This window comes from Apteryx mantelli, chromosome 4 (assembly GCF_036417845.1).
Source record: "Apteryx mantelli isolate bAptMan1 chromosome 4, bAptMan1.hap1, whole genome shotgun sequence".
Lineage (NCBI taxonomy): Eukaryota > Metazoa > Chordata > Aves > Apterygiformes > Apterygidae > Apteryx > Apteryx mantelli.
Window position 1 is genome coordinate 48,725,259 of NC_089981.1, and position 23,607 is coordinate 48,748,865.

The following is a 23,607-nucleotide window of genomic DNA, read 5'->3' on the forward strand; positions in this document are numbered from 1 at the left end:
CTAATTGCCTTTCTGTCATTTCTCCTTTTTCTGACGTTATATTAATAATCCCATAGTATAAGCTGTTGTGTGGTGATTAGAAAGGGCTTACTTGCTGTCTTTTGTGGAGTCAGCTGGTTTTGCTGCCAAGAAATGCCTTGAAATATTTGATTTGTAGGGGCAAAGAGCACCAAGATAATGCAAAACATTAATCATTAATGTAATTTCCCTGGCAGACTTGTTGCAGTCCTCTTCCCCAAAAAAGTGAACTAGCAGACTTTGACAGTAGTTTGAAGGTACAGGTTGCCTGTATGCTGTGCCCCACAAGAAATTGTGAGCATCTCTAAGCCTTCACAGTACAGCTGGCACTCCTTGCGTTTTTTAATTTGGAACAATAATAGTTTCTCGGCTTTCCATACCGTAAGGAGTATGTTTTTCTGAGAGAAATTGAAACTAGACTCCAGAATTTATTTACACAAAAGTGTCTCTCTGTTAATGCTCTCTCACCAGTTCTCCACAAAGAGTTGCATGCAATAACTAGAAAGGAGTTCACAAGCAAATGCAGAAGGAAGCATCAAATATGTGTCTGTTTTGTCTTTACTTCCCCTGAGTTCATCTCCTTGAAATCGTGACAGAACATGGTTGCCAGTTGTGAATAAGGAAACCAACACACGGGTCTCCATAATTGTTGTTTGTACAGAGGAATTCTAGTCCTTCTTGGAGCGATGACAGAGATGGAAACCTGACCGAGTTGGTTCTTCAGAATGAAATGAAGGTGTGTATGATCTGTTTGATGCTGTAACCCACCCCTGTTCCACAGGGGTGTCATCACCATAGTTTTGAAACCACGGTGGTGAAAATGTTTTTATCCTAATCCTTTCCTGTTTGGTCTGAATATGCAGAAAACTGCCACCCTTAATGCATGTTGGGTGTTCTCTACCTATTTGTGTCCTTACTAGTATGCAATGGACAGTATCCCATTAAGTCTGCACAATCTATTCCTGGTCTGAAAGCTGTGTAACTGTATCACAATAATTCATTATACAGATCCTTTGTCTTTTAAGATTAAACTCCTCCAACTCATTTAAAGGAAACTATTGTGCAGTCACCAAATTAAGGAGTTTTGATCACTATGAACCTGGAGAGGTTTTGAATGTTTTGATTTTAAATTTTGCTTCAGCTTGTCAGACAGGCAAAATACCTAGTCTGGAAATTGTGAAGTTAGCACAATCATATGTTTTCCTGATATTGTGGGAATAAGCCTTCAATGGGCTAAACCTGCTTCACTAAGTTGTAGTACAGTTTTTGCCTGATTATTTTAGTAGTCACAGAAAGGTACTGCAATTAGAAATACACCTTCATTTCAGCTGGTGAAATAATTTTGCAAGAGTATACAGTAATTGGGGGGGGGGGGAAATACCTGTTCTTTCTGAGGAAGTTTGTGTGTGAGAAAAATTAACCTACTTAAAAGGTGAAAAATTTTTCTCTCCTGTTTTCCTTTAAGATTGAGCAACTGACCAAAGACTGGACGAATAAGTGGACAGACAGAAAAGCCATCATGGAAGAATACAGCGTAGACATCAACAAAGAAAAAGCTGGAGTAACAATAGATTCAAGTTTACCTCATCTAATGGCGATGGATGATGATATCCTCAGTACAGGAGTGGTGCTTTATCATCTCAGGGTGAGATATTATCACTTGCCTTATTTTTGCTTTTAATTTCAAAATGTGTGTTTCCTTTGGGAATGTGGGAGAGTGATTAAGGTAGCATTATAACAATAGCTATCCAAAAGTAAAGGTCACAGTCCACAAGAACAAATAGATGGATAAACAGAAAATAAGGACACACGAAAATGGAGGAAAAGGAGGATGTTCTCTATCCCTTATGCAAAGTGAAACATGATGACTGGAATAATAAGTTGGCCTCTTATGTATGCATGTGCAACACTATTTGATAATGTATGGTAAGCAAAGTAGATGCCCAAATGCCCTAATGTGCATGGAAATAATTTTTGCCCACAAAACATGAGGAATGCTACTTGCTTTTGATCCCATTTGAGTGGCTATTTTCCAGGATCAGGCAGAAATCCTGTCTTCATAGAAATCTTTTTGCTGTGTAGCTGCGCATTTAAGGCAAGGTTTTCACCAAGAAATTTCCATAGCATCATATGTGTATTTCATCTTGTTCCACTTTCAGATGTGTGTGGCTAGGTCAAATATTTGGGGAGGGGTGTTCTTTTAATAAATCAGCGCTAAGCTGGATTTTAATTTATTGATGATGTTTAAATGAATGATAGTTATAAAAATATTGATAATGTTTAATATAAAATGAATGATGGATGGGCAACTCTTCAGAGGTGCACTCATTAGCAAAAAAATGTGTTAATGTATAGTTGGAAATGCTGTGTCTGCCTGCTAATAAAAGATCCTCATCCAAACTGAAGATCTGTGCTACTTGATACAGTTTAGGTATCCTGGAAGTTGTCTTTTTTTTTTTTCTGTTAAAAAGTAGCAACAAATATTTGAGATAAAAATCATACTATTCTTCACTAAATTGAAAGAGAAACCTTACTGATTTTCCTCAGACCAGCACAGAGAAATTGTACCAGGTAATAGTTAGGTATCAAGTAGTAACATTCAGTGCTTAATGACATCCAACTCGAACTACTCACTCCTACATTAACATTAAATATTTATTAAAGGTAATTGCTACTACTAAAATTTTTTTCCATCGTGTGCCAGTTTGGAAACAGTAAATATTTTCACATACTAATTGTAACAATGACTAAAGTAGTTTAACAATATTAATTTTAATAATGAAACTTGCTTTGAAGAGTCACCTTCTGAAGTCATTAACCAGTGTCTCTTCACACTAACATCTTTGTCCCCTCTTTCTTTGCTCCTAGATGCTGCCTTTTCTTTTCTTTGTGCTTTGCATCTTTTAGACTCTGGTGTCTATTACCTTCGTCTGAACAGCAAGAAGGTAAAACATTAGCAGCTCCTTACATATTAGGGCTTTAACGTATTACAGCATTTTATTTTGTACTTTTAGAGAGGGGACATGGCAGCAGTCTTCAGATCGTGTAGAATAAGCAGTGTTACTCTTCTATTCTCTTGTTATTCCATAGTATTAATTGCACTAATCAATGCTGTGCCTATGCTTAAAGAACCTTTCTTTCTGAAGTTCTGTTCTTTTTTTCTGACTTTCATTAACAAAAGTAAATATTTTCTCTATAATTTAACTGGCTTTTTTGAGTAACTTAAAAATATGGGATTTGTTTGTATTGGTTTAGAAAAAAACATACTTTTTCTTCACAAACTTTTTTGGAAGTTGGAGTACTCCCAAAACTGAAGGGAGGAAGTAATCTCTCTGTCTGTGGCTCTGTAATATGCCTTGGGAATTCCTCCCTTTGTCAGGAAACACTGCCAAAAGAAGGTAACAATGTGAAAAGGACTTTAACAGATAAATGAACATATACCTCCATATGTTAAGGTGAAACTATGCAATCATTTGATTGGAATTGTCTTTCTTTCACTTTTTCAGGTAGAATAATCAATATCAAATTAGGAAAGAGCATCTCTCTTCAGAATATTTAAATTATTAGAAGAGTAATAGCATTAAAAAATGACATTGAAGCAGGTCTCATTTATGGCTAGTTCTGTTCTGTTTTCTTCTTTAACATGGATAAGTTTGCTTGCATGTTATCTGTACCCTTGCTCTCAGTTGCAGTGTTTTGTTGCACTTAAACTCAGCTGGCATCACTCTGCGAATTGGGGTGCATTCAACTATTGTGAATTTTGTGAACAAATACTGCTGTGATAAAATTTTCTGAATTGAATTGTATTACCAGAGAGTTATTTCAGCACACTGGAAAAACATGTCCTTCAGAGGTGTTATAATAATCTCTTTGCTTGGTGAATAGGGTGATTTACAAAGAGGTGTTTGGGGGTTGGTTTATTTTTCCTTGTGTGAAATACCTGGTGCTAACTCAATTGATTGCGTGAGGTGAGTCAAAGGCAAAATAAGTCATGAAGTTTTCCTACAAGATGTGGCCAAGCCAGGTGGATATTTTGTAGCCATGTCCACTGAATGTTAATCTGACGTGTACCTAGATAACTACCCCAGAGCAGGGGCACTGGGCACGACCCAGCTTTCGGCCTCTGCAGCAAGGGGGTCCCAGCGGGGCTCATAGCAGAGGGCTCTGTTAGTTGGTTCAGTTTGCCGCTGTTGAGAGATCCAAGCCCTGTGAAGAACTGAACAATAATTGTTCCCTTCCCCCCGATGCCAAGAAATCACGGGGATTTACCCATAATTGCCCACGACTATATCGTCTGACAGTAATGCACACCCTCCTGTTTCTCAGTCTTAACACTTGTAATTATTCTTTCATCATCTTTAAAACTAGACTATAATATGCTTGGCACAGAGGGCATATTTAATTATTCTAACTGGAATACAAAAATCAGATAGTTCAATGACCATGATTTTGTATGACTTTAAAAGTTGCTGCTAAACTTGTTTTAGCTTGCTCAATAATCAATTTACAATAATCAAATCTAATGTCTCTTCAGAGCTGAAAAATGGTCTGGCTGTGTTTTCCTAAGGAAAAAGACAGAACTGGTAATGGAACATACTGGGCAGGCCATAACTGCGTTGCCTTTATTGGTAGTTTGTTTTCATAGTTTTGAATAAATGACTCTGTTTTGTTGATATTTCCACTGTAATATAAGAATACAGTCTCCCTTCCATCATTGGCCCCCAATATAGTTTTGGTCTATGTGTCCTCAAGACCTTTGTTCCTAGGCAGTTCCTTTCTGTGAATTTATTTAATGTTCAGGTTTGGGAACGGTTCCACATCTACAATCACCAAGATGACATTTTTATAAATGTCATTTACGTTCTGGAAAAAAGCTTTCTTATAGTAGTTAGTTTGAAGAATCCATATTCTGTGACACAGTTCCCGTACTAAACAAATTCTGTTACTTTTATTTTGTACTTAGTTTTTTATTACAAAATCTAAAACCAGCTGGTTAGTTGAATAGTCATTTTGTGCCTCCTTTCTTATGCATGGTATTTGTACAAAGAATCATCGTTTTTATCCCAACAAGTCTCACATTAGAAGTTCAAAGCATCAAAACATGTTCACATTCAAAATATTTGTCTCAAGCACGTTCAAGAAATCATCCACTGAGGGTTACTTCCCCTACTGGAGTTGCAATAGGAGAAGCTGAAGCAGCAGCAGGATAAGAGCAATTGCATCACTGTGGGGGGCACAGGCTGAAGTATTACAGAGTAGTAGCTACAGTTTGCTCTAAACAATCCAGTCAGAGATAATTTATTTCAGGTATTTACTAAGATGCTGTACCAGAGCTTTTTTAATCATTATGTGTAATTTGCCTGCAGTAACTGACTCTTAAATTAGGTTTGTTTTTTTTTCTCTTGTTTTAGGAAGGAACAACCAAAATTGGAAGAAGTGATTCAGATCAAGATCAAGACATTGGTAAGAGATTGAGATTACAAATTATTTGATAGTATAATAAGGTCAAACCAGGAGAATTTTGTTTGTCTTGTGTAATAGCTAGGTAATGTTTCTGTTTGTCAGCTTTCTCTGTATAAGAAGGTAAGCAGAAGAGAATGAATGTTTAAGTTGACAAAAACCTTGCAGTTAATTTTTGTTGCTGTTTATGAGGTCAAAAAGTCCATGAAAGTGATTGGGGTCTATTTAGAATTTCCCTCACACTTGTGAAGTGCTACATTAGAGTTTAAAAACATCTTGATCCGGCAATCCTAATCTTGCTATGGCCTATTGTAGACTAATGGCACAGGTGATCACAATAAATTATAAATGCTTTTCAGCTGTCCTTGGTCATAGTATTTTAGATTTAAAACCCAAATGACTCTGATTATCTTTTATTTCATTTCATTTCTGACCTTAACTTTAACAGCCAGAATCTCAAGAGCTACAAATGATGACAGAGAGTGGAAACTTTATATTGAAGCTGGAAACATTCTGGCATTTCCACTTTGATTTATTCAGCCAAATTTGATTATCTTCTTCCAATGGGTTAGTAGAATACTAACTTTTAAAATAATGTCATAATAGCAATAAGAAAATTCAACACAATAAAAGAATTTGCACATCAGCTTACAAATCACAAAGTAGCTTATAGTTTTCCAGAGCTAGAAATACTTTGACAGAGCAGTCTAAGCATTTTCAGACAAGTACATTTTTCTGTGAACTGGTCCTGAGCTAACAATCAGAGAAGACAGTTTGCTCCCCTCGTCCTGGGCGTGAGATAGTTCTCGGAGGTACAGACTGTGCTGTCGTATGGTCAACAGTGCGTGGTACTTCATTCTGAGGAAATAACGCGAGCCTGTCCCCTTCAGCAGATGAAGTAAAACGAATCTGTGCATTGTAGTTTTGCAGGGGCGGTGGATTGAGAGGGACCATTGTATGATAGACAACAGCTGTGGGATTGTGACTTTACGCCCAGTTCCGGGTGCACACTGCACTGTAAATGGATGCGAAGTCACAGGATCGTGCCGGTTGTCTCAAGGTAAGGCTTGCTTTTTCTGTGCACTAGAGCATTATCATCCAGCTGCCTCTGCGAGTTAGAGACAAGGGCTTACGGAGCTTATACAGGTCTAAGAAATACAGCTTTCAGTCTCCTACTGCTGCCTAGCACCGCAAGGTTTGATCCATGGCTACAGCTTCCAGCCTAGAGCAAATAAATGAACTGACCACAGAAAGTAAAATGAAGACACAGGTATCAACATTAAGACAACTTCTGGCAGCAGTAATTTGTGGCAGTAACCTGTAGCCTTCTGAAAAGCAAAGGCTTGCAGTCGGAGGCAGCGTTGGGGAATGTAATGGTGCCAGCAGGCTAGCAGCAGGTTTTTTTGGCAGTTGCATAATATGATTGAAATGAGTTTGGCCTCTGCTTCACAGGGAGTTCAGGTAGAGGATACCAGCCACTGAGTCACAGGCCACGGTGAATGGATCAGGCTCCCATGTTTTCAGATTGTTTAAAAGGAAAAAAATTTCCAGCTACTGGGAACTTGCAGTGATCCAGATTCTTAAAAAGCTAGTGTAAAAACAAGTTTCCGGCAATGGATTGGTTATGTTTTTGATATTGAACCATGCCAGTCTTTAATATGAACAGGGAATTTACTCTTATGTTGGACTTGCAGACGTTACACCAGAGATTCCCACAGTTTGCTTGGATGCTATCATCATTGAAAAATAAGTGCACTGTTCCATAGTGGCAAATTGTAAAGAATAGTTCTCTGCTTTGTGCCTGTCAGAAAGCTGTTGGTCAGAATATTCCATTTTAACATATTATTTTGTAGTAGTTTGAATATTTAGTAGTCTATACCACAGTTAGAAACCTCTGGTATATCTGCTAGGCACCATTAGTGTGCACTGTGCTAAATGTTTGATGAAGTATGTCTCTGTAATAATGTTGCTGTCTGTTTACAGGGGCCCTTGTTGTCCTTGGCAAGGTTCATAAATTCAGATTCAACCACCCAGCAGAAGCTGCTCTCTTAAGACAAAGGAGATCAGTAAGTTCTAAGGCTCTGTATTGTTTCTTCTAATACCTCCATTGATTTCCCTGATTATTTTCCCTCTTAACAGCAAGCCTGATATAGATAATATTTCTTCACATCATCATATTCACTTGCTTCATTTCCTCCATCTAAAGATCTGTAATGACACTAAACCTTTTGTGAGAGGGCACTATTGCTTCTTTCAGATGTGCTTAGCAAAAGATGATGCAGATCCCTTGAATAATTTAGCGTTTCCTATTTCTAGTCATGACTACGGGGGATTGAAACAGAAGGGCAGAACACTGCAGCGAAAAGACCAATTTAGAATCTTTCCACTTCTGATAATTTTCTGAAATATCCTCTTTGCACTACTGTTTCACTATCCGGAATGCGGTGTACCAGAAGAAATGGAGAATTTACGGGATTAAGTGCCTGAGCAGTGTTATTCCTGAAAGCACTTAATTGTTACCTACATCAGAAATAAATAAAATATTTCTTGGTATATTAATCACAGGAACTAACTACTGCAAGATATTATTTGGTCAGCTAGTAGAATAATGTTTCAAAATAAAATTAGATCATTTGATAAAATGATTGACATACATAACTAAAAGCGTAACTTAAAAAATGTAAATTTTCTTGTTAAGGATATCGTCCTGTTGCAAAGTGATATGGTCAAGAAACTTCCTTTTAAAACAGATTATCACATAATAACATTTTACACTTTTTGCTCAACTGCCCTTTTGTACTCACTTCTGTAGCTGAGATAAAGAGCTTAACTTTGACTTGCTTTTGTTCTTTATCTCTTGATTAATGAAATGTGCAGCACATTGTAACAGAGCTACAAGAAGAGATGTACTCAGTAACAAATATTTAACAATTTTACAAATTAGCAAAGACTAAGCAGAACTATAATGACATTGTAAAGTCACAGGCATATTATAGATTGTGAACTGTCATGCATAATATATCGCATTGTATGCAGCCACAATGGTACTGATGAGAAGTTGAAGCTCCTGGGTTGCTGTGATATTCTGTTCTTTCTGTTCTCATTTTGTGTTTTGTAGCTTACTGAGCCCCCAGCTGTTCTGAGCTGTGGAACTTTGGACTGGCTCAACTTGGATGGAAATTTTACCCGTTCTCCTCACTATATCCCTTCTCCTCTTGAAAAGTAAGTTGGAAAAAAAACCCTATTTCTCATGTGGAACAATGTCTGGAACCAGGACTTGGTTCAGACAAAACTGAATTGCACATAGAATAGGTCCCATCATGTTTACAACTGTTTAGAAGAAAATAAGTGTCCAGGAGAATGCATGGGTCAATGGATTAATTTTACAACTTTATAATATCCAAACAACAAACCTGAAATTTTTTTTATTGGCACACAATCAGTGTTGATGCACAATCAAGGAAATGCCTTGGTTGAGACTGTCGGGCAGTCTTAATTCTGTTCATTTGCACATCTGCATTATAGCTGTTTTGATTTACAAAAAAATCTACTTTTTTTTTGTATGATGTTCTTACCTTAGTGCACAGATTGGGCTTTTCTGGATATGAATCATGATTTACTGAAGGTAATTATTACCATTATTACCAATTCAGTTCCCCTGCTAATTTGTTGTAGAACTCAGAAGGTTTGTTTAATCATAAATTCCCTGTAGCTCAAGTCTTTTTTTTCTTTTTTTTTTAATTGAGCAGTGAATAAAGCATAGACCATTTCCAAAATGTTGGAGAGTGGCTTATATTCAATGTCTCAACCCAGTGTCACAGGGTTTCAAATGATTACTTCACTGAAAACAAAAAGCATTATGGTATTGTATTCACTTGTTTTTTATGAATGTCTGTCTGTTACAGGAATAAGATAAAAAATACATCTAATATTGGTTGTCTTTCACCTGAAGTAGTCTAGTCTTTTGTTTCACTTGAATAGTTTTTTGGCAAAGGTAAACCGAAGTGGTCCTCTTAGTCTTCTCCTTCAGTAACCAGTAAGCCTGCGTTTCTGTCCAGTCAAGTAGTTTTGCCCTTGTAGGGGGCTAACTGCTTATGATCTAGACAGCTAGCCTAAGCTCTGTAATATGAGAATAAAATGAGATAGAAGTGGTCTCTCAACATAAGTAGCCTTTGCAAAGACAGGGCAATGTCAAGTACTAAAAGGTGTGACTGAGGTACTTTGTAATCAGGAATATAGCTCTAAATGGACTAGAGTGAGTGCTTGTTTGCTGATCAATGAAAAGCTCCATCCAGCCCAGTGTCTCCTCTGTCAGAAGGAGATGTTTAGAGGAGGATACAAGAACATGGTAAGCAAGTGTGCGTGCACATATGTGTGTAAGCACGCATTACGCACGTGCACATATATATGGTTGACAGTTCTTCTGATATGCTCTCACAGCTCCTAGCAAGCTGCATCCTAGAGACTTTCTCTCCTGGAAATTATAATAGCATCTTTGTATTTAATAGTCTTCAATAAAGTGTTCTTACCTTTTTTTTGAACCTCTTTATAATTTACTAATTTTATGCTTACAGTCGAAAATGTACAAACCATAAAGGAAACAAATGTTCTGCTGAAATAAGGTAAGAAAATTATTTAAAGTTAAGACGTCTAAATCATGCTGAATTTTTTGGCCTCGCTAGTTTGCCTTTCTCCTATGCTACAGTGATTTCCTCAAGGGGAAGATAGGCTGTAAGCTTTCATTTGACTTTATCACGTTGAAACAAAAATCCATACTTGCAGCTGAATTACAGACAAATCTCTACAACTGTGATCTTTTTTCCTATTTGATCTTTTGCAAATGGTTTGCACCTTTGTGGCATGTGTAACCTGTATTTTGAAGGCAGAACCACAGTGGGATTTACACTGAAACTACCACCAATTTAGAATATGCAAGAAGTCTAAAATGTAATAAATTTGATGTCAGTGGTAGGCACTGTGAACACCTATTAGTATACTGAAAATTCATTGAACTGGGTTATTTTTTGATGAGATGAAAATGGCATTATAGAAGAGTCTGAAAAAGAAGTCCTACCATAGAATGAGATTCATTCATGCAAAAAACCCCCAGCAGCTGCACATAAAAATCACTCAGAAAATGCTGAGCTTTCGTGGAGTTAAGTACTCTTTAATTAGGAACTGATGGTATTTTGCTTTCTTCTGGAATTTTCATTTCAGAGCAGGTAAACATATGTATTATGATATTTGCTTACAGTCTTGTCTCCTGTGCTGTCAGTGTGATTACACTATTTTTCTCGTTCATTTTCATGGGGCTGAATTGCTGATATGAGCTCTAATTTTATGTTAAAACATATGGGAAAATGAGAGAGAAAACAAATTTCTACCATTGAACCCAAGTATTAAAAGTACAAGTGTGAAACTTTCCTTGAAAAAAGGTGTGCCTCATTGTACTGTTACCTGGCTGCTTGCTCATGTACTCTACTCAGAAGTGCCCCAGCAGCTCAAATTTCTATTGCTTGTTGTCAGCCCGCAAACACACGTATGCTTGTAAATGGCATCCGTCATCGCAGGCAGTATCCCCGCAAGTAAGGAGATAATGAAGTTCTTGCTCCTGTCATTGCCTTAGCACCTCACCTGTGTGGGAACGTAAAGCCTGCTTCTGTTTTCCTGCCGGTTTGCAGAAAAGCCAGGAGCAGGTCCGCTGGAGTGCAGGGTACAGCAGTAGAAAACTAAGTGGAGGTCAAAACCAGACCCATTTAAAAGGGTTGCACAGCAAATGAACAATGTCCTGGAAACTATGCTGGGTACGAATTTTAGCTATTTGGAACATGTGTAAGCTCTCTTTTCCTGAAAGTGCCCAAACTACTGAAACAAACCAAAAAAAAATCGTAAGAATTTTTGAAATTCTACTGAACTGGAAAGGAAAAAATGTCCCTAGATAAGGCACCTGGTACCATAGAACACAACAGGATTTTTACTCTAGTGTGGTATAATTAACACGTCCAAATAGTATTTGTAAAAATAATACTGTGATCTTATTAACAGCATTCATTTGAGAATTTCAAAGTGCTTTACAAATATAAGTTAAATCTTTTGAATCTCTCAAAAGAGCCCTCAAACATTTTATTTCACAAAGAAGAAATGCACTATGTTGCTCACAGCAGCTCTAAAACTTGCAGCAAAATCAAGTGTAGTGGTTTAGCAGGGAAACTAAGTGATACTATATGCAACTGAAATCATAAGGGGAGGAACCGTGATAGATGTAGTCCCAGCTGAACTGGAATTTGGAAGGCAGCAGTGACCTTTACTGGAGCGTGTGTCTGTGTCTTGTGCCTGGGATTCCTTGCCAAAGAGAGAGGCCTGTTTCAGAAGAGTTTTTAAAGGGTTGCTTGATAAGTCATTTGCTTTCTGTTGTTTTGGGAGTTTAGCCAAGAAAAAAAGAGCTTTTTGCATGGGAAAGCAGCAAAAATCAATTGCGGAGGTGTGTTTTTCCTTTAAGTAAACCAGCTCATCAAAACTGTGTATGACATTTTGCCTGCCTGCCTGGTGGTGACTTCCCTGAGGGGATTCCTCTGTGTGTGCACATTTCCAAAGGTGTGTTATTTCTGAATGTTTCTGACTCTGCTGCTTGTTTTTACAGATTTCTCTGTCCCCATTTCCTCCCCCGCTTTTCCTTTGCTTGGCATTGCATAACTGACATTGTTTTTGGAGGCCGAAGGAGGTGATAACACAAGGTCTTCGTAGCTGCTTCGCCCTTGCCCTTGCCTTTGCTTTAGGGAGGAGAAGGCAGAGGTTTGAGAGGAGCATGCTTGAGCCTCTGTGCTACACAGAAGCAGAGGTGCTCGGGCTCCTCCGCCGGTCCTGCGCGGCGGCGTAGCGCCGGCTGCTGTGCGCAGGGCCCCGGATTGGACACGGGTGGCAGGGGGAGGATGGAGCGGGGGGAAATGTAAATCAGTGCATAGGCTTGTAACGCTGACTTGGGATCGCTTGCAGCACTGAGCTTTGCAAACGTGCAAAATGGCTTGCCAAAATCTTCTGTTCTGCTTTATTATTAACTCTTCCTCTCCTAGAAAAAATCATTAGTAAAAGAAAAATGGGACTCGAGCCTAGGCAGGCAGAAGAAGGGGGATGCTAACTTGACTGCGGTTGTATTTGAGAAAACGGGTGAATTTCAGCTTTAAGCGACAGTATTTCCTGAGGTTTTTTTCTTTAATTTTTTTTTTTCACTTGAGTCACTCTTTGAGCCTTAAGACTTGATTGCAGAAAGCATTTTGCCTCAGCACACAGCTATCGCTGCCATAGTTACTGAAAGCTGCATTATGCTGTAGGAGCCGCCAGGCTCTGCACCAGCAGTGGAAATGTTTGGGAAGAGGGGAGGAGAATTGCACAATAGGATCCCAGAGAGCTGACGACAAAACAGGCTGGAGAAAATGTGGATTTACAAATGGTTCGTTTAGCGTGCATCATGCAAACTTTGTGGAGAGAAAGATGAGATGGAAAACCAGCCCAGCAGTATTGGTCCAATATGAAGGTTTTCTCAGTAATTTGTTGTTATATTTAGTTTAAGGTTGGTGTCTTTTTGTTGTTGTCATTTTACTTGCTCTTTGTAAAGGTTTACTTGGAGGAGGGGTAACTGTTGGCACTTCTTGCTGCATTTGCTACGCCTAGAAATCTGCATGTATTTATGAAATTCTGTGCAGGGATACCTCTTCCCTAGGTATTGGTTGCTTTTTTATATGCTGTATGCCACAGTATGCCAGTCCTGTGAAACCAAGCTTTTATGTATGAGAAAAGCCTTGATAGCTACAGAAATGAAGCTGATTGTCTTATGTTTGTCCAGAGGTTGTATTATTTTATTTCCTGCTAGAATTGCACTGAGTGCAGGTTGTTCATGGGGAAGGAAGGAACGCAAGCAATAGCAGAAATTGAGCTGTACTTCGTTCCAGAATCACAGGATTCCTGTATTTCAAGTCTAAATCTTACCAGTACATCTGGTAAGATTAAGACATGTTTTAGAAGACCTCCCCTACCTATTTCAGAATATGATTGTGTTTTTTTAATAAATTAGTGATGTTTGGGTTTAGTTTAATTATTTAATTATTCAAATATGTATTTCACAAACTGATTGATCTTTAAATTGTCTGTTTGGTGATTCAGCTACCAGGCTTTTGGGGCCATTGTCACCTCATTTTTAAGTTTAGTTTGTGGTGTTATTTTCACAAGCCAGCAAGGGTATGTTGGCATGTTGTGATATGTTCCAAAGTACAAGAGGAATATTCTGAATTCATGTTCTTGGTTTCAACAGCATCTGAGAGAGGCAGGTCTGTATCCCAAACCAGCCAGGCATTTTATTCTCAAGAGCAGTAGTCTCACCACCAGTTAAAAAAAAAAAAAAAAAAATCCATTTTCTGCCATACCTGTATTATGTAAGTGGCAGTGCATGAATTTTCATTATCTTTTTGTTTCACTTGAGAAAACCATCTTTAAGAAGCGACTTCATAAAAGCTGTTTAATGTTCAGTCTCTATATTCAGGTATTTGGGCCTGTCCTTACTGCCCTGTCTGGTTTTTTTGTTGTCGTCTCCTTTTTGTTTGGTTGTTTTTTTGGTAATATTAAAATTAGGAGATGAGACAAAGACACTGAAATAGCAAAAGAACTGCAACTAGTATATATGCCTTCACCAATGGTAAGACAATCCACCTACATTTACTATAGAAACTTTAACTTTAGAGAAAGAGCTAATCATACCAACCAACTGCATCATCAAAACATACATAATAATAGTTCTGTATTTCTTTTTCTAAGGTTTAAAGTGAGGTATGGGTATGCCTTTGTACTCTTTGCCTTTAGGAGGCTTAGTGATAGTATAGAGCTGTCAACATTAGTTTGGGCAGCCCAGTGCTGTGCTGCATGTGCACACAAATGTGCCTTTTGAGAAGGCTCTTGGGGCTTTGTGTCAGTTCAGCAAAAAGCCAATACCACGCACATGAGCGACTACGCGAGGGCTGCTGAGAACAGCAAGGAAGCACAGCTTTGTGGGCATTGTTTGCACTGATGTTTTGTAATATGGGGGGAGGGGGTCAGTGCTATTGGAAAGCATATGAAGAGCTTGTTACCCTCTCCCAGCTGTAAACAGACGTTACCTAACTACCTCTGCAAAGCATTTTGAGGTCTTTGGGTTGAAATGCTTTGTTTCACATACTTAAATGTTCTGGGTTTTGATTTGTAAACAGTTTAAAATATTATAGGTTGATTTATGGTAAAGCATGGCTGAGAGCAGAAAGTCACAGTCAGGAATAACAAGAGATTTTATAAAAGGGATCTTATTTTATCTAGTTTTAGAAAACAGTTGCAGAACAAGAATTCTGTTTACTGTTTTATTATCAAGCTCTGCTTTTTCAGCCTTATTGGCACTGACTTACTCAGTTTCCTCAATCTCGTATGGAATACTGCTGATAATGATAAACGAATAGAAACCAGCTCTTCTAATACTGGATTGTTTTGGTATTTGATAAGGTTAATAGATCCTCCTCACTCCTCTTGGATGAATGCACTTGCTTCTTTCAAACATCTCAGACTAAGTGACTTGTCCAAGGTCATGTAATTGTTCAGTAACAATTTTAGGCTCAGATTTTTCAAATTTCATACCACCACAAGAATCAGAGCTTTCATATGTCTGTTAGCAAAACAGGCTAAAGACTTCCTCATCCTCGGAGTGTGTGCAGAGACTTAACATATACCAGTGCTATTAAGGTTTATTACTTTTAATATATCAGCAAGAAAAGACCAGCTGACACCAAGGCTCTTTTACATTAAGTAGTGTATAAGTAGTGTATAGGCATCAGAGGCGGTCCTTGCCCTGGACAGCTTGTGACCTAAGTACGTGAAAGCACAGAGAGTGATATAACTGCTCCGAAGTTAGAGAGGTCTTCTGTCTCCCATCAGTACTTCAACCTCCAGATTCTATTGCTGCTCCATTACATTTACCTTGGAAAATAAGGAACATATCCTGGAAACTTTATTCAGGGAAAGCGTCCCTCAGAGTTATCATAAAAACCATGGGAGCTTCTCCTAAATAAGACCCTTCAGATTTACCTTTACGTTCAAAAAGTGATTCCTCTTCTTCACTGACCTACCTTTAACCTCTGAGTTCATCCCCCAGTTGCTGATGGCATGGCGTACATGCAAATCAGGAGAGGGAGCTCTGCATTTCGCAGCGGTCGTGTTATGTGTTCTTTAGGCCAGATGTAGTTTCCTGGGGGTGAAAATAGCTTGAGATTTGTAATGGACATACAGAGTCTTTCAGTGCAGCAGTAAAGTGTGAATTCAAACCTACTTCAGGTGAATAACAAGCTAGAGATCTCAGTCCAATTTCCCAAGGCTCAATTACTGTTCATTTTAAAGAAGAAATTACAAGGACTGAATCCAAGCCAAGGACTGAATGGATCACGGAGCTGCCCATTCTTGTTGTAATTTGTTTTTGTGGGTCCCAAAGAGATGTAGACCCTTCAGCAGATGGCAGTGACGAAGTTTGCACTCTGGCTGTTTGCGCAATATCAAATTAATTGAACAGAAGATGTTACTCTTCAACTACTCTTGCTAGCATTACATTTACATAAACATTAAAAACAAACTGAATTCTGTTTTTCTCAGGTGAGTGCAAGAGAAAGTCATAGTAATATTTTAAATTATTGTAAGGCCTTTATGTGGTAAAGATTTCCTTGTGCATCTTAAGAAAGTGAAAGTGGATGTTCTGTGTACAGAAATTCAGGGAGAGTTGTGGAATTTGGTTGCTTAATTGTTTCACCTGCTAATCTAGCGCACAGAATCAAGTTCTTCTTTTCAAATATAAGAATTTGTTGCTGTAGAAATGACTGCTGCAAACACACACTTATGGCTCTAGATCAAGATGGTCAGATAAATTTCTATGTAGCAAAGACCAAATGCTCCTTCCATGCTTTTGAAGATGGCCTCTGTAGTGGTAATAATTTCACAAATAACATGGTATGTCCACAGCATTCCCTTTGAAATTATATTTTTGTTTTCTTTATAGTTTCAGGGACTCTATAAAGCTTTGATATCTTTGCTCTCTTTAAAAGAATAATGAATATACTTTAATACATCATTTAATTCATTAGTAAAATATTTTAACAAATCTTTTTCAAGACTTAAATTTTGAATTTACTGAGGTTACATGCAACAACGTGGTTTTTAGAAACAAAAGGGCAAGCAGAGATCATGCATCACCTCCATAAATATAACTTTAATGTTAAGAATTTGCTGATATGCAGAAAGGTAGAGGATAGATGTCCCTTTTTCCAGAGTGTCAATGGATAGCCAATACTGCCATGCATTAAGGTAAAACCAGATTACTAAACTAAGACTTATTATTAAGCTTATTTCTAAGCTAAGACTACTTTGATTGTTACAGAGAGTGTGTGTGTATGTGTATAATTTTGGCACATAGTTGGGAAACAAACTTGTTGGAGGGGTTTTAAGCAAGTTTTTCACAAGTTAGTCACTTTTCTGATTATAATTCTGCTTCGAATATAAAAGCAGTAACCTAATGTAGTGGTAGCATCCAGCAGAGAATTGGGTGAGATATTGATATGAAGAGATATAAAACGTTATATAAGAGATAGAAAACTTTTTGAGATATACTTAGTGAGATACCTTTTTTTCTTCTTGTTACTGCCAGAGACTTTCAGTGTAATCTCCACAATTCCTGTAACCCTTTCCAAGTCAAATATTTTTGAACTGTAAAGAGAAGAATGTCATTTCTGTAAAGCACTTTGAGGTACTTAGATGAAAAACACCCTCTATAGTGGTTATAAAGTTTTGTAACATATAAACAATCCCTCTCCCCAAGTTCCTTTTAGGAAGATCTGCAGCAAAATGACAAGTGATAGTATTTTTAAAATTATTTTTGCTATTATCTTTCTGGTGATGGAATTTTATGCTTCATCATGAGAAAGTTCATGCTTGCTGGCTTTTTCTGATGCTTATGGGGTTGTGGCCTACTGTGACATGTATATACACAGCTACTTTACCATCATGAGTTTTTGGCACTTCTATTGAACAAAACAACATCTTGAATGTTGTCTGTCTGTGTCTAGTAAGATGACTTCTTTTGTTACAAATGTTTGGTGTTTTTTTCTGGTTTAAATTCACTAACAGCATTTTTAACAGCAGAGAGATAGATGCTGTGCACAAAGAGTACAAGCAGAAACTGAGAGACCAGGAAGCTTTCCACAGAAAACAAATTGAACGGCAGCAGCTCTATGTTGAGGAGTTAAAGCAGCAGATCCTCGCGGGACAGATCAAAGCAGAGCGGGAACTAGAAAACGACCAAGCCCTAATCAACCAACAGATCCAAGAAAGTGGGTGCTTGCCTCCTCCCCTCTCTCACTTCCCTTTCATTGCTGTCGTCTTTCATTACTCATGGTGTTTTTGTCCTATTTATGCTTTGTATTGTGGGTGGAACTTTTATTACCACTTATTACTAGTTTTCTTCTATAATTGCCTTTCCCTTGAGAGCAGCTATCAAGCTTTGATTAACAGGACTAAGGTGCCTTCTTTGCAGTGCCCCAGCAGCACTGTTGAATCAGCTTTGCCGGTGAGTGCTGAGAGTTGGCGTGCTGCTCCCCTGTGTCACTGAGCCCTCTGAGACAGCTGACACGTGGAACTGCGACACGTCGCTTGACGTGCTCTCTCTATGCGTTTCGTTAATGATGTCACCTGGAAGGTAGCACAGGCTATCTTCACATGAGGCTTTTAATGAATTCCACTGTGAAACTGATGGTCATAGGAGAAATAATAGCATAGGACCATAACTCAAATTGAATTATCTGTGGTTGCCACGTGAGTTTTACACAATGAAACCAAAGAAAATACATCTGAGATGGTGGGACATTGAAGTTCTAAGCTAAAATCCCAGCCCAATTAAGGGAAGGAGACTTTTGCTACTCTTTAATATAGTCAGGACTTCTGCCTCCCCCCCCCCAAACATAGAAACAAACAGGAAACTGGTGCAGCACTTGCGCTATTGTGAGATAACTTATTTGGCCTCTCTAAGGATTATTGTCTTTTACCTTTTGACGATGCCATTACCTCCTATAGCGAAAGACTTTCAGGTTTTCTTTAGTTCTCAGCAAGAATTTTTTTGAAGAATTTGAAACACATTTTAATTCATTTTAGGTTAAAGCCGCAATGTTGTTGTTATATTAGGGTCTTTTGTCTGTCTGCATTTGGAAGGGGGTGGGAACAATTCTGCTTTTTTTCAGGGTATTGATTAGCTGTTGTTCAGGGACTCTAGGATGATCAGTGATGTGCTGCATATATATCATGTAAGCCAGAATAAAGAAAGATACTGTTCTGGTGCTTACCTGAAAGTAATTGGGTAAAATATTGGTGTTACTGGTCTGACACAAACTAACAGCTGTATGCCAAAATCATCTGAAAACTCAAAGGATTTCAAGCTGAGGAATCCTTTGAAAGCTTAGGGCAAAGTTGAGGTATCTTGTTTTAAACTAATACTGAATTAATAAAAATAAAAAGAAAGGAATTATTTCTAGGAAGTTCTATAGTGTGTGGTATGCAAGAGGGCTAAAGGCTACATCAGTGATCAGATTTTGAATGGCAAATAGCTATGTCAGAAGGTGGAGCCACAACATATTTGGAGAGGCATTTGTTACTGCGAGTGGCTCCTGGCCCCTAGAGCTGCTGCTTCGCACACAGACACGTTCAGCAAGGCTTGACTCGGTGGGGTTGGACTGCCTCTTAAAGAGTTTTTAGACTGATCCGGGAACATCTTAAATGTTGACATGTTTTTGATCACTGAAATAAGGTGGTAGCAGTGTTCTTTCATTTTCTTCTAATGAATTATTTGATCCAAGTTTCTTGACAAGCAAAGTATGCCTGATGCAAAAGCACCTTTTCTACTTGGCAAAATCTGCTCTTGGCTTCTGGAAGAGGAAGATGCCTGTGAATTTTTGGAGGTTTGTCAGACCCAAACTCATGTGGTCCATCACCTTTCATTTACATCAACCACAAGGAAGAAACTGAAGGGAAAATTATGGAGAAGGGATGTAGCAGAGGTAGAAGTTGGCTATGTAGGTAGTCCAGGGAACCAGGGAAGCTCCCTCAAAGCATCTTTATTTTGTGACTCTGTAGACTTGTTCTCTGCTCCTATCCAGTTCTGCTATTTCAGCTGTGTTCATGAGAAGCTTAGCCAGGCAGGCAGTTTTTCCCAGCCAAATAGAAATCTTCAGCTGGCAGTTCACCAAAATGCTCTTGCCTTTTCTGCTCTCTCTGTTTCTCAGGTCCTGATGGAGGCAAGTTTGTGAGCAGTGTAATTAGAACCTTAGAGCTCGCAGCTCTGTTACAGAGATGCTCATCTGCCAGATATCCTGCTTGCTAGAAACACACGAAAGACGACTCTTTACCTCGAGAAGAAGAGTTGAGAAAACTGTTTTCCATATGAAAGTTAAAGATGTTATTAAGAAAAAAACTGATCATGACTAAAATGCTTCCCCTTTATCTACAGAGTAACCCTAGAGCTAGAATCCCTACCTCTGTGCATGTGCCACGCGCATCACTGCCAGTGCAAACAGGGCAGGAGACTCCTTGGAGCAGGGATGGCTAATGATGTTTAACAAGATCAGTAGCCACCAAGCAAGTGATCCTCGCAATGCCTGTGCACTAATGATAGTTATATTTTTTACATTACAGAAACTGCCACAGCTAAAAATTCCTCTCTTGCAGCTCAGCTGCCTTATATAAAGCTGCAGGTAGCCCTCATTCATCACATCAAGCTTAAATATCTCTTATTTCCTAACCTCCTGAATATGTAAAGTTAGTTCCTCAATAAAGGACTGCAGATTGAAGCTGAACCCAGCCAAAAAAGTGTTGCTGTTGGGAAGATGGAAGTGCTTTGAAAAGCTTGCGTCCTTGAGAAATGCGCTGCTTATGGAGGAACCTTACCTGTGATTTTTACATTGCTGTCAGCTATAGATTCTTTTTGGATTCCTCTGTACAACTGATTATGTATCTATTTATAGCAGCATAAAAATGAACAAACTCTGCTTCTTCAGGAGATTGTGTCCAAGCTATTGGCTATAATCTGCTAGTGGTGATCTACTTGATAATCCTTATTTTTGATTGTTGCAGTTCATCACATCTGAGATTGAAACCAGGGCACTCTAAAAAACCTCTAAGCACATCCCATGCATGGAATAAAGTGGTCTTGTCTGAGGATTTAAAGACAAATCAACTTGGTCTTCTGCACTTCTTACCACTTCCCCATTGACTGCAAAGATCAGGTTCTTTGAATATTCAGAGAAGTCAAAGTATGCAAGCAGATGTAACATTTTATTATCAAAACTGAAATAGTTGTTACCAAATGGACAAACCGTGAAGCATATGGGCCCTTCTGCTAAGGAAGAAGTAGCAAACTTCAAGCTAATTAGAAGTGAGGAACAGTCACCTTGAGATTAACTTAATGAGGTTAATCAATTGGTTTGTGAGAAGACCGTATTTATTTAGCATTTATGAAATAATAGGGCACATGCGTGAAAGGGGAGATGCTAATTCTTTATGGAGTGGAGTGGTGATTTTATGAAAAATATGCACCAGCTGGTGATATGAGCTTGTCTGGATATGTTCACCCTGGCAGGTAAAGGTGTTGGTTTCACCTGCATAGTTACCATGAGAGCACTTGATTCATTTCCAGGACATGACACACTAAGGTGCTCATGTACAGGATATGTGGGTTTTGATCAGTCTGTTTTGGCAAGTGCTTGTTGGAGCAGATGTAGTTACAATAGATAGCAAATTCTGTGATTGTTGCTCTACCTCAGCCAGATACCACTCGGTGTTTGTTGATGCATGGGAGGTTTCCATCTGATGGGTTTAGAGGGGTCGGCAGAACTGGCTGGCAAGTAGCTACTGAGAGGCTCCCTTACAGCATCATCTGCAACCCACTCCTACAGCTGCATGCCCATCTGCAGGCCCAACTGTACCAGGCAGCTGTCCCTGGGAATGATGCACATCCTGACCTGAGCGAGGAGAGGTCGAGTCTTCAGGTTTGGAACTGCTTTGCTGAACTTGCCACTGATAAGAGCAAGCACAGAACTTGCTGTTTTTCTGGGCTGAACACAAATTCCCTTAGCCTGACTTAAGAAAATAGTTTGAAAGGTTTCTTTGTTTTGTTGTTGCTTCAGTCAAATTATATCTTCTAAAGAGGAAAGCACAGGACCAAAGAGGCACAGAGAGAAATGTTTGTTTTAAAACAGTTGTAAAACTCTCAAACACTATGATGAGAGGTCAGTAGCATTTTAAGATTGCTGAAATGCATATATTTTACTCAAAATGTAGGAATTTACCAGTTGAATGCTTGTTAGCATGTTTATGAAATTCGGCTCCCTGTCTTAACATAGAGAGGCTCTATTCACCTCTATATGACATTCTCTTCTTGTTCCCTTGAAAACTGTTCTCAATACACATACCTTAATTTCCTAAGTAACACATGCAAACCTTAAAATGTGACTGTAGAATAGTTAAGGTAGAAGTAGTAACATATTTCAGAATAAAAAGCTACTGAAGTCATAGTTCCTTAGTGTGAATATATACCATGTGCCTGAAAGTGCACAGAATTGAACTTAGGCCCTTTAAATATTTCCATTTTAAGAACAAAACTGAGATGATGTTTGAGTATAATCTGTGAGAAATTGTGTCACTGTATCTAATTGGAATGTGTTTCACTTTTCTCTTACAAACAAGGTCTTGTCCACCAGTTTCCCTTAGCCTTAGCAGCCAACCCCGCACTCATCCTGCCTTCTTGCAGTTGGCTGAGTCCTTATCCCAATGGAAAGGCTTTCAGTACTGTGCAGTAATAATACATTTTTCTCTCAAAGTCTTGTCAAGACTTTGCTCTACTGCATAGCTATTTTCTCAAATGGGCTCTCAAAGCTGATTAAATTAAGAAACAAAATAGTAATAATTTTTTCCCTATTATTTTTACTTTCTTTCAATCATTTTGTTTACAGACCAGCAGTGGCTTATAGATGAGAATAACCAACTGGCTGCCCTGCAACAGCAACAGAGGGAGTTTGCTGTGCAAACAGAATCTACACTGTACGCAGAGGCTGAGGTACAGAGTACTGGGGGGCAGGAAATCTGCCCTTCCCTGCTAGAGCAGAACCAGAAGAGACTGGTGCAGCTGGAGCTCTTGCGAAGATACTCCCTAAAAAAGGCAGAAAGAAGCATACGACGGAAAAAGGTCAAATTCCAGCTGGAAAGGATAGTCAAGAAGCAGAAGTTACTGGAAGCTAAGCAAAACCTACAGCAGCTGGAGGCTAGCTGCTGGCTAAACGAAGACAGCGTGAAACAATCCCCAGTCCTGAACCAAAATATTGCAGTAGCCTCTTGGGATCATCAACTGGAAAAGCAAAGGAAGTCACTGGGTTCAAGTTCCTTGCAGCACAGGCGGCATTCACTCTGTAACCTCCATCTGCCCCATGTACCCAGGTAAGTTAACATCAACAGATTCCTCTGGCACTTAAAAAAAGTAATTTAAATTCAGGATATTTTCACTGGTCACCTATAAGCCAGAATGCCTTTCAACTTATTGAAACAATCCTAAAACTTGTGATATCAACAAACTTACTATATTGTATGTCACACTGGAGCTCTTTGTCACTTTTGCTAGGATTTGTACTGTGCATTCCCTATTTAGCCCTATGACATTGTCTTTCTCACTGTGTTTTTTTCTTTCCTCTCTCAAGCATTTCTGCACGTTTTACCCCAGTGTGAATGTTTTCTAGAACTGGTTTAACTCTCTGTTCTTACCTTGTTCAGACTGTTGGTAAATACTAATTTCTGCACCATTTTATCTTGATTATGGTCAAACTCTTCCCTTAGAGTATTTATATCTTTAGGGTGATTCTGGCTTGGACTTTGAGGCTGACCAGCCTTTTTCAAGCTAAATATACCTCTCTTCACAGTGCTAGAAAATTGGGGTGCTAAAGTGCCTACCACAGCATGTTCCAGTAGACCTGGATGAAAGGAATAGCTAAACCCTGCTAAGTGAATTTCTATGACTTAGAACTATCCTCTGTTTTTAACTAACTT

The 23,607-nt window shown here is 38.7% G+C and overlaps 1 protein-coding gene across 1 annotated transcript in view; it reads left to right on the forward strand.

Moving 5' to 3' along the window:
* Nucleotides 1-23,607, forward strand: part of STARD9 (StAR related lipid transfer domain containing 9) — a 115,312-nt gene that overhangs the window by 71,945 nt on the left and 19,760 nt on the right. The window contains exons 15-23 of the mRNA XM_067296498.1: nucleotides 680-754; nucleotides 1,484-1,663; nucleotides 5,430-5,481; nucleotides 6,401-6,538; nucleotides 7,462-7,544; nucleotides 8,597-8,700; nucleotides 10,053-10,100; nucleotides 17,668-17,858; nucleotides 22,524-23,004. Coding sequence (XP_067152599.1) covers nucleotides 680-754; nucleotides 1,484-1,663; nucleotides 5,430-5,481; nucleotides 6,401-6,538; nucleotides 7,462-7,544; nucleotides 8,597-8,700; nucleotides 10,053-10,100; nucleotides 17,668-17,858; nucleotides 22,524-23,004 — 1,352 coding nt within the window. The remainder of the gene's footprint in view (nucleotides 1-679; nucleotides 755-1,483; nucleotides 1,664-5,429; nucleotides 5,482-6,400; nucleotides 6,539-7,461; nucleotides 7,545-8,596; nucleotides 8,701-10,052; nucleotides 10,101-17,667; nucleotides 17,859-22,523; nucleotides 23,005-23,607) is intronic.